The 11,317-nt window shown below is 42.4% G+C and overlaps 1 protein-coding gene across 1 annotated transcript in view; it reads left to right on the top strand.

Moving 5' to 3' along the window:
- The first annotated feature begins 8,020 nt into the window (after nt 1-8,020).
- PLEKHM2 (pleckstrin homology domain containing, family M (with RUN domain) member 2) overlaps nt 8,021-11,317 on the top strand; it is a 15,340-nt gene continuing 12,043 nt past the window's right edge. The window contains exons 1-5 of the mRNA XM_006883703.1: nt 8,021-8,065; nt 8,541-8,647; nt 9,019-9,128; nt 9,857-9,956; nt 10,494-10,581. Of these exons, the coding sequence (XP_006883765.1) occupies nt 8,021-8,065; nt 8,541-8,647; nt 9,019-9,128; nt 9,857-9,956; nt 10,494-10,581 (450 nt within the window). The remainder of the gene's footprint in view (nt 8,066-8,540; nt 8,648-9,018; nt 9,129-9,856; nt 9,957-10,493; nt 10,582-11,317) is intronic.

Genomic DNA, 11,317 nt, shown 5'->3' with positions numbered 1-11,317 from the left:
TGAATGATTTGCTCAGCCTGTAGATTAGTTTAATTGGTAAAAAGAATGTTTGCCTTGAATATTATGCTGTATTAAAGAATTATCTGTGAACACTCATATTGACAACAGTGATAGGAAAAGTTGGATTAGGAACTTAGGGAATAGTGAGTTTAAGTTAATTATGTGAAATGATGTGGAAAGGCTATCAAGAGAACTTGAAGAATGTCACTAAAGTCACTGAATTTTACATGTGGAAATTATTGATGTTTATCTTATTGTGTATATTTTCACCATTTTTTAAAGGGAAGAAAAGTAATTAAAAGTGGGAGACTAGCACAGAAATAGACAATAGACCAACAAAATAAACTAAACTAGAAATGCTTTTGAGGCAAAGGTGGTGAAACTTCCTTACATATGCTTTGGGTCTATTTCCAGGAGAGGCCAGTCCTTGGAAAAAGACACCATGCTTGAAAAATAGACAGTCAGCGAAAAAGTGGAAGACCCTCCCCCAGATGGATCAGTACAGTGCCTGCAACAGTGGGCTTGATCATGACACAGGTCATGACGATGGGGCAGGGCAAGACAAGGTTCCTATCTCTTCTTCCCAGGGCTGCTCACCAGCACCTAAAAACAATCTAAGGGAGCTCTGGTGAACCTAGTGGCAAGAAGCTGCACTGCAATCCCCGAGGTATGCGGTTCTAATCCACCAGATGCTCTGCCGGAGAAGGAGGGGCAATCTCCTCCTGTACCAGTCAGATCTGATTTGACAGTACACACACAAAAAAAGAAGGGAAAAAACCAACAATCTAGGTGTTACTATGGTTAGTGCCATTCGGTCAAGTACACAGTGACCCTGTCAACAGCAGATCGGAACCCTGTCCTCTCCTGTGCCAACTTCACCATCTCTGACACACCCAAGTCCATCGCTGTAGTCACTGTGTCAGTCCACCTAGTTGAGGGTCTTCCTCTCTTTTAGCCATTCCCCTACCTTTCCAAGCATGATGTCCTCCTCCAAGGAATAATCCTTCTTAGCAACATGCCCAAAGTATGCAAGATAAAATTTTACCCTCCTTGTCTCCAAGGAGCACTCTGGGTGCACTTTCTCCAAGACATATCTGTTTGTCCTTTTGATAGACCATAGGATATTCAGTACTCTTCCCAACACCACAGTTCAAAGGCATCAATTTTTCCTCTGTCATCCTTATTTATAGTCCAGCTCTTGGCAGCATAGCACATAAATGAAAAGACTATGACCTGAATTAAGTGCACCTTAATCCCCAAACTAACATCATTGCTCTTCAGTAATTTAGAGAGGTCCCTGATTGCAGACTTCCCTAGTGCAATATTCCTAATCTCTTGACTGCTGGTACCAAGTGTATTAATTGGAGATCAAAGTAAGAGGAAGTATTGACAGTTTCAGTATCTTCTTCATCTGTTATGATGTTGCCTATCTGTCCAGTGGTGAGGATTTTAGTTTTCTTGACGTGATGCAACCCATATTGAAGGCTGAAAACAATCTCGAAAAGTGGTATATTAAATCAGTTGGGGAGAGCCTAGACTATTAGTAAGTATGAGGAAAACCTATTATAATAAAACTAGGTCCTTACCTCATGCCATATATAAAGTAAACATTTAAAAAATTTTAGAACTTTTATCTACCTATGGTCAGCAGACCTTTGTTTGACAAGGAGAAGGATTCAGTTAAGTGGGGAAAGGACTGTCTCTTTAACAAATGATGTTGGTAAAATTGGAAAACCATCTGCAGAAAACTTAAGTAAGACCCACATCTCACACCTTATACAAAAACCAACTCAAGGTGGATCAGGGACCTAGAAGTAAAACCAAAGACTGTAAAATTCATCAGAGAAAAGCTAGGAGGAACTCTAGAAGCCTTAATCCACAGCATGAACAAACTTCCAAGCATAATGAAAAACCTACAACCAGGAAAGAATAAAATAGATGAATGGGACCTTCTAAGAATCAAATCCAATGGACATCAAAAAAACTTCTCCAACAGAGGAAGAAGGAAACCCACAGACTGGGGGGGGGGGGAATTTGGTAATGGCATATCTAATAAGGGACTCATATCTAAAATTTATAGACTACTCCAGCATCTCAACAAGAAAAAGACGAACAGTCCAGTCACAAAATGGGCACAGGATATAAATAGAAACTTCACCAAAGAGAACATGCAGGTGGTAAACAAACACATGAAGAAATATTCAAAATCCCTAGCTATCAGAGTGATACAATCAAAACATTTATGAGATATCATTTTACCCCAGAATAGCAAAGTTCAACATGGCAGCAAATAACAAATGCTGGTGAGGTTCTAGAGATAGGAGATCTTATTCACTGCTAGTGGGAATGTAAAATGGTACAACCATGATGGAAGGCGGTCTGGCGCTTTTTCAAAAAGTTGGAAATGGAAATACCATTTCACCTAGCAATTCTTGGGAATTCCTAGCAACTACTTGGAATATACCCTAAAGAAACCAGAGCCACAACTCAAAACAGGTATGTATGCACATCCATGTTTATTGCTGCATTATTCACAATAGCAAAGAGATGGAAGCAACCCAAGTGTCCATCAATAAATGAATGGATAGAAAAACTATGGTACATCACACAATGGAATACTACACAGAATTGAAAAACAATGAAATAGAAAACATTAAACGATGTGAGAGAGCTATGAGGACATTATGCTGAGTAAAATATCTTAGTCACAAAAGGATAATTACTGCATAACACCACTGTTATAAAATAGGACAAATATGGGGGTTTGGAGAAAGAATGGGGGAAAAGTGGCTAGATAGTGAACACTGCATTAGGTCAGATGAGGGGAAGAACTGTCTGAAAGGAATATATATTGTATATTATATGTATGAGGACAACCTGGAACAAGGGATGCATTGTGGAGTGAGTTCAGGGAGGCTGAAGAAAGGGGAGAAAATGTATAACAATGAATAAGAGAGAAAAAAATAAAAAATATACATATTTTTTAAAAATTTAGAACTATAAAAACAAATTTCAGGTACGTTTTAAGATATATTGATTTTTTTCTCTTTTTTCATTATTATTATTAATTTTCATGAAAATTTACAGAGACTTTGGATTTCCATTCGTTCATTCTTGCAAAATTACAGGTACTTTAGTGATTTTTTTTTAATTTTTATTTTTTATTATTTTTGTGTGAGTGTACCATCAAATCGGATCTGACTGGTACAGGAGGAGACTATCCCTCCTTCCCCAGCAGAGCATCTGTTGGATTCGAACTGTGCGCCTCTGGGATTGTAGTTGCAGCTCCTTGCCACTAGACCGCCAGAGCTCCCCCGTACTTTAGTGATTTTTTTTTATAATTTTTTTTTTTACAGAGGTTTTGGATTTCCATTCATTCATTGCCGCAATTACTTTAGTGATATTTTTAAAAAAGAAAAAAGCAAAACCCTCTGGCCATCAAATTGGTTCTAACTCATAGTCACCCTCCACCAGGTTTCTGAGGCTGTAAATCATCATGAGCAGGGGGAAATGAGAAGATGAAAAGATTGACAGATTTGCTTACATAAAAAATAAACATTTCTGAATAGGAAAAAAAAATATCATTGTTATTGTTGTTATGTGCCATCAAGTTACCTGTGACTTATAGTGCCTCTGCACAGTAGCTCTGAACCCTGTTCTGAGCCAGTCTCAGTGTCTGCACTGACACACCTGCCTTCATTATTCCCATCACTGTGCCAGTCATCCATGGTCTTCCTCTCCTGTGTTGTTCCTCCACCCTTCCAAGCATGATGTCCTTCTCCAAGGACTGGTCCCTCCTGGAAACATGCCCAAAGTTTGTGAAACAGAGCTTCAAAATCCTTGCCTCCAGAGAGCAACCTGGTTTTACCATCTTCAGGTCAGACCTGTTTGTTCTCTTTGCAGTCCATGGTATGTTTAATACTCTTCTCCAGCACTACAACTCAAAGATGTCGTCAGTTCTTCTTCTGTCATCTCATTCGTTTTCCAACTCTCTGATGCATAGCAAGTAATTTTGAAGACCATGGCCAGATTAGGCACACTTTAGTCTCTACAGTGACATCTTTGCTCTTCAGCGCTCTGCAGAAGTCTCTGACAGCAAACTTTCCTAATCCAGGTTGTCTTCTGATTTCCTGGCTGCTGGTGCCAAATATGTTGATTGTGGACCCGAGCAAGCTGAAATTGTTCACAACCTCAAACTCTTCTCCATCTATCATGGTGTTGCCAATTGGCCAAATGTTGAAAATCTTTGTTTTCTTGATGTGCAGCTTCAATCCATATTGAAGACAGCAGTCCTTGACCTTCTGCAGCAGACACTTCAGGTCCCCTTCAGTTTTTAGCAGGCAGGGTTGTATCATTTATGTAACGCAAGTTGTAGATGAGTCTTCCTCCAATTCTGATGCCACATTCCTCCTCATAAAGACCAGTCTACCAGCTGGTCTGTTCCACATACAGATTGAAAAGGTATGAAGAAAGGACACATCCCTGACACATTTATTTTCTAAAAGTGAAGTTTAAAGGTCAGTTGACACTGGGTGGAAATGAAAACACATGACAACAAACAGGGTTAAGTCCTTAAGGAACAAAGAGCAGAAGCTAATTAATAAGAAAAACACAAGAAACCAGTGGAAGATCCGGCCTGGTTATGAATAGGCAAATCACAGAAAAATACCAGTGCTTACTAGATGGAGTCAACTGCCCTCATATTCCCAGAAATAGATCTTAAAATTATTATTGTTGGGTGCCACAGAGTTGTTCCTGACTCATAGTGACCTAGTTGTCCAGAGAGTGAACTCTACGTGGCCTTGCACTGTCCTTGCTATGTGTGGGCCCACTGGTGCAGTCACTATGCTGTGTACCACATTGAGGGTCTTCCCCTTTATCACTGACCTGCTCGTTTACCAACCATGATACCTTTCTCCAAGAATTAGTCCCTCCTGATAATATGTCCAAAGAATATGAGTTGAAATCTTACTATTCTGGTTGTACTTCTTCCAAGAAAAATGTGTTCATTCTCTGGCAGTCCATGGTATATTTCTTTTTCTTTACCAACACCGTAGCTCAGATATATCTATTTTTCCTCAATCTTCCTTCTTCATTGTCTAGATTTCATATGCATATGAAGCAAACTGAAAATACCATGGCTTAGGTCAGGCCCACCTTAGTCCTCAAGGTAACATCTTTGTTTTTGATTTTTTTTAATTTTTTTTTGTGTGTGTGTGAGTGTACTGTCAAATCAGATCTGACTGGTACAGGAGGAGATTGTCCCTCCTTCTCCGGCAGAGCATCTGGTGGATTCGAACCGTGTGCCTCTGGGATTGTAGTTGCAGCTCCTTGTCACTAGGCCACCAGAGCTCCCCTGTTTTTGAACACTTTAAAGAAGTCCTTGGCAACAGATTTAGCCAATGCAACTTTTTTTTTCTTGACTGCTGGTTTCATAGATGTTGCTTATTAATTCAAGTAAAATTAAATTCTTTTTGTTGTTGTGATTTTAACAAAAGTTTACAGAAAACTTGGATTTCCATTCATTGTTGCACATTTTCCTCCCTACCCCTGACCCAGTTTGCTTATCTCTTTAAAAGAATTCATTCATTGTTGCACAATTTCCTCCTTTCCCCCTACCTCAGTCCATCTGCAATGCACCTCTTATTCTGGACCATTGTTATGCAAATAATACCTAGTCATATATTCCTTTTCAACAATTCTTTCTCTCCTCTATTCCAATGCAGTGTTCATTATTTATTCTCTCTTTTCTTAGTTTCCCTGCAACCCCCAGTGTCAGTCCTGTTTTATAACAGTGCATTTATGCAGTATTTGTCCTTTTGTGACAGATATTTCACTCAGCATAATATCCTCCAAGATCACCCATTTTGTATAATATTTGATGAGTTCTTTGTTTTGCGTAGTATTTCATTGTGTAAATATACCATAGCTTCTTAATTATGATATTGCTTATTGGTCCTGTTATGAGGATTTTCTTTGCTTTATGTTGAGGTGGTGGTGGTGTGTGCTGTTGAGTCTGGCAGGTTTTCAGAGGCAGTAAATCACATGGGAGATTGTCCGTCCTCCTTCCATGGATTTGAACGGTGTGCCTTTGAGATTGCGGTGCAGCTTCTTAGCACTAAACCACCAGACCTCCCTGTTGAGGTGAAGCCATACTAAAAACTGTATAGTTTTGGATCATCAGTAAGTGCTTCAAGTCCATTTGAATTTTTTTTTTGTTTTTTAAACCATTTGGCTTTCATCAGGCCAGGTTGTGTCATCTTCGTATTTCAGGTTGGTTTTTAATTTTTTTTTTTACTTTTTTTAATTGTGATTTTAACAAAAGTTACAGAAAGGTTGGATTTTCATTCATTTATATTGCAAGTTGTTAATGAGTTGTGTTTTGTTTTACTTTCTCCTCCCTCCCAATTTTGGTTTTGTTTTGAGGAATGTGCAACTACTAAGTACTGGGAGTTTTTGGTTTTATTTTTTGTTTGTTTCACCAACCAAACTGGCAAGACTTAGACTAATTCAAGACATTGAGACTATAAATTGATCTCACATTTTTGGAAGGACAAATATAAACATGCATGTCCTTCAACTCACCAGTTCCTCTTAAAAAAAATGTATAGAAATAGCCACATAGGAATATATGGATGCCCATTACAATGATGTGTAAGTAATACTTTTTAAAAAATGGAGATAGTAGAAACATTTAATAAAGGGATGGTTAAGATTTGGTAGATTCATATTTTAGAATAGATTGGAGTGTTTAAAAAGATACAGTAGCTCTATATGTAATGATACATAAATAAATGCTTGTTAGGAGTCACATTTCAGAGTAGTAAGTGTAGCGTGATCCCATTTTTACATTTCTATAAAAAGTATGTGTCTGTGTATTCAGGAAGAGTTGGGAGGATACACCCAAGCTTTTTATAGTGGAGTAAAAGGTTTTTATGCCTTATGTATGCTTTACCATTGCTTGAGATTTTGCAATCAGCAGATGACGTTTTAGACTTTTTACTATTTTTCTTTTTGTTATTATAGTATCTTGTCTTAACAAAGGGGCGTGGTTTCTAGACATGGCTCCGTCACTTAGCTAACAATTGTAATGAGAATCTTAACCTCTCATGGCCATGACCACTTTCTCTGTTTATGAATGAATGTGTGGATGCATGCTATACACCCCGGGTTTTCCAGGTGTGTGGAGGGCATGATTACTTTAATATTCAAGAAAATGAATAAGCCCTTTGTTGCCTTTGCAATGAATTAATAGGACAAGATCTGTATGGACCATTCCAACTCTAGCATCTGCAAATATACTTATTTTTCAAAATATTTTTTTTAAAGTTTGCCATAAGTGTTGCCTTTCTTAATACTGAAATGTGTGCACATGCCTTTGGTCAGCACTGAGAGGGAGTCAGGCAAGTTTGTAGCTTGTCACCTTTGTCTTTCTATTTTGAAAACCTTTCCTCCTAATGCCCCCTTGGCAGGAAGGGCAGACCCTGCAGGACTGAGGTCTATCTCTGGCTGGCTGGCAGGGTTGCAGGGCTTTGCTCTGAGCCCCAGAGAAGAGAAGCTATTTTTGTTGTGGGTGCTGAATGGCTGGCTTCTCTCCAGGAGCGCGTGCTTGCTGGTGTGGTTGATGTGTCTCGCCTGCTGCTGTGCCTCTAGCCCCTGTCTCCAGCCCTGAGCTTGGACTTGAACACAGCATGTATGCTGTCACCTGTGTTGCTTTCTCATCTCCTCACCCCTCTGACACCAGAAGACAACAGCAGACAATATAGCCTTTGTGAAGCTGGACTTTCTTTTCTACTAACACTTTGCCTGAAAGTGCCCCCTCCTCCTTCTTAACTGCAGTGGCCGAGAACACAGTCCAAGTATTGGGGACTTCTTTGCCTTAATTAAGCTAATAAAGCAGGCTTTACCTCCACCAGCCTCAGGGTTTTTGCTCTGTGCTAAAGTTCTTCTCATCTAGCCCCCAAATCGCCTTTTATCAGCCTTGCCTAAGAACAATGTCTTTCTTGGTGTGGGCCTTAGCATGAGCCTGGCAGGCATCCAGGTCCAGGGTCCCCAGACAGACCCGGTATTCCATGTCAGCTGCTGGCAAGAAGGCTGTTGGAGCAGGTGCCCCGATCCATCAGTCCTGAGCCTGCACAGAGGGGCCACTCCATTGGATTGCACAACTCTGGGATGAGGACACTCACACTGGACACCAGGGGGTGCCATTGACACAGGCAGCGCTGTAGGTGGTGTCCCTGGAGTTGTGGGGTCCTGGCTCCAAGCCTGGTGCCTCCTGGGACTTACATATGGACTGAAAATTCCTCCACGTCCCCAAAGTGCTTTTTGGGGACCAGGCTGGAAGGACAGTCTTTTCCTGCTAGAACTTCCAGTACATCACAAGTAGCTAGTGTGGGGAGTTTCAGGGTAGACTTCTCTCTCTGCTGGTCATCAAAGGCACATCATTTGACTGGTTTTCTCAGCGGCCTTCTTGATTCCAGCGCTGCTGAAGCCCTTGCCCTCATCAGCCTCTAACTTGGGGTGCAATTCTTGTCTTTCAGCTGCAGAGCTACTTTGCTGCCTGTGAGGATGAGACCCCTGCCATCCGGAACCATGATAAAGTTCTGCAGCGCCTTTGTGAGCACTTGGACCATGCCCTGCTCTATGGGTAAGACAGATGGTTGGGGAAGATGGAGGGTCTCTAATAGGGCATGACCAGGGCTTGGCAGCCACCAGAGATAAACCCCTAGCCTTGGCCACCTTTTACTTCATTCCCTTGGTGGAAAGGGATTTGTGTCACTCAGACGGGCCACAGGCTCCCTGTAGTGAGTCCAGTTAGTTGTGGGCAGGTGCAAACATCAGGGAAAGAATCCACAACAAATGGAAGGTGGTCTGAATGCATGGTGGTTGCCAGTGGCATCGAAAAGTACCTGCTTTCAGCCCTGAGTTCCCTACTGACTTGAAGGTGGGGACCAACTCCCTGCGGAGTTCCTCGAGCCCCCAGTCAGGGCCATAGCAACTCCTGTCCTTTTTTGTTAGACTGCAAGACCTCTCATCTGGCTACTGGGTGCTCGTGGTGCATTTTACCCGGAGAGAGGCCATCAAACAGATAGAGGTGCTACAGCACGTGGCCACCAACCTGGGACGAAGTAAGTAGTTGCAGGGGGCTGCTGGGAAAGCCCTGTCCTCCTGTGGGTAGCATGGGACTTGGCTTTGGCATCATGATCAGGCTTGGAAGGCTGATAGCTTTATGGTGTACAACAGCATTGGAGTGTTAAAATGTCAACACTGGGAGCTCTGATGTCCTAGTGGCAAGAGGCTGCACTGTAATCCCAGAGTTGCGCGGTTTGAATCCACCAGATGCTCTGCTGGAAAAGGAGTGACAATCTCCTCCTGTACCAGTCAGATCCAATTTGACGGTACACACACACAAAATAATACAATTTAAAAAAAAATGCCAGCACCTTCTCCTCCCTGTATAAGAATTTTCTGGCACATCCGCCATGGGTTTGAAGGGAGCCAGAAATGTAAAGAGAACTGGACTCCACAGAATTTCAGCCCAGGCACGTGATGGGGCATCCTGTTTCTCCCTACGCTGGATGCATGCTAGCCTACTGGATACATGGGGACTCCGTGTGTTTCTCAACCCATGTGAAATCTGGAGTCTGCCTTCTGCCCTCTTTACCTGTTTCCTGGCCAACTGCAGGCTGGAATATGACTGGGAAAAGAAAAGACTTGCAATACCACACCAAGTGAGAAGACTGGTGGAGTCCTTGGTCCACTCACCTGCTTGCTCTTTCCTTTTTGCCCTTGCTTGACAGAAAAGGCCAGCATTCTGAGGTGCTTCCTTCTGGTTACTCCTGCCCTTTGTTTGCAGGCCGAGCCTGGTTGTACCTGGCCCTCAATGAGAACTCCCTGGAGAGCTACCTTCGGCTGTTCCAGGAGAACTTGGGCCTGCTGCATAAGTACTATGTCAAGTGAGTGTCTGTCACGTAACGTAGAGCTCCCTTGAGAGTCTCATCCTGGAGACCCTCGTCATCCTTGTGTCTAACTGTGTGCCCCATCAGTGCTGGCCTTGCATGTTGAGGACATGTCACTGATGACCAGGGAGCCACTACAGCCTTACCAACTAGTATGGTGACTTTTACGGGAAGTCCTGTTTTCCCCTTGGGCTCTGTGTAGAATCTGGTGTTCTGTCTCAGCCTGACTCTCTAACCCATCTGGAATGCACATGTCCCCTCTGGCACACCTTTCCCGAGGCTACTGCAGAAGCAGAGTATTTATAGCAGCTGCTGAGAGCCTGCCGAGACTGGTGCTCCAGGCTCTTATCTGGCCACACTGCGAGTGTAGCTGAGCCCCAGTAGGTGGACACTTGGAAGGAGTGGGTGAAGACTGTATGGGGCTGGGCACAGTCCAGGAATGAGCGTGTCGTGTGTCAGCTTTCAACATGAAGAGCTTGGGCCAAGCTGGTCACCAGACCCACAAGCACCATCTTCCCTCTCGGTGTCTCGTAGGAACGCCCTGGTCTGCAGCCATGATCACCTCACTCTCTTCCTGACCTTGGTGTCGGGACTGGAGTTCATTCGATTTGACCTGGATCTGGTGAGACACTACAGCCCAGAAGAGGAGAGTGGGTGGGTGGGCACGTATTCAGTTCCTCACAGGCACATGCTGACCACGAGCAAGGCACTCTGTTTAGCTCAGGGACACATGGGGTCTGAAAAGTGGAAAATGAGTAAAGATGGTGATTCTCTTTGAGTTTTTTTTGGCCAGAATTCCAGGGAACAGGTGACTTCTTTTTAGTTCTTTATCCCACTTGAAATAAAACCACATTGTCTAGGACATTTTGACACTGAGGACATATCCGTGTCCTCAATAAAGGTGACAAAGTATTTGTGCTTCTAGCAAGTGTCATTGGCTCCATGTTTTCCAGCCAACCTGCTCTTGCCCACAATTTTCAAATTCTCAGGTCCCTCAGTACCACGAACTATAGAATAAAAATAACTAAGATAGCCTAAAAATTACCTGAAGAGGTTCCGAGGTGCCTCTCAGACTCAGGGTTGTCAAGACAGATACACCTCACCCATCCTAGTAAAGTCATCTTCCTTGGTCCCTACCCCAACAACATAGACCAAAGAAGAAAATTGTCTGGTAGTAACAATAACAACTAAAGAAAACAAATGACTAAAAATGAAAAATTGAAGAAATTTCAGAAGACATAGTTTATAGTTGGGTTCTAATAATTCTATCATCTCTTTAACCTGAGGCCTACTACAACTTTAAAAAGCCAGAGCCAAGGGGGAAAAAAAAAGAAAGAAAGAAAAGCTAGTGCCGGGGA

This window comes from Elephantulus edwardii, unplaced genomic scaffold (genome assembly GCF_000299155.1).
Source record: "Elephantulus edwardii isolate Elephantulus edwardi_28Jun2011 unplaced genomic scaffold, EleEdw1.0 scaffold00028, whole genome shotgun sequence".
Classification (NCBI taxonomy): domain Eukaryota; kingdom Metazoa; phylum Chordata; class Mammalia; order Macroscelidea; family Macroscelididae; genus Elephantulus; species Elephantulus edwardii.
Note: the sequence above shows the minus strand (reverse complement) of the source record. Positions and strands in the feature narration are given on the sequence as shown.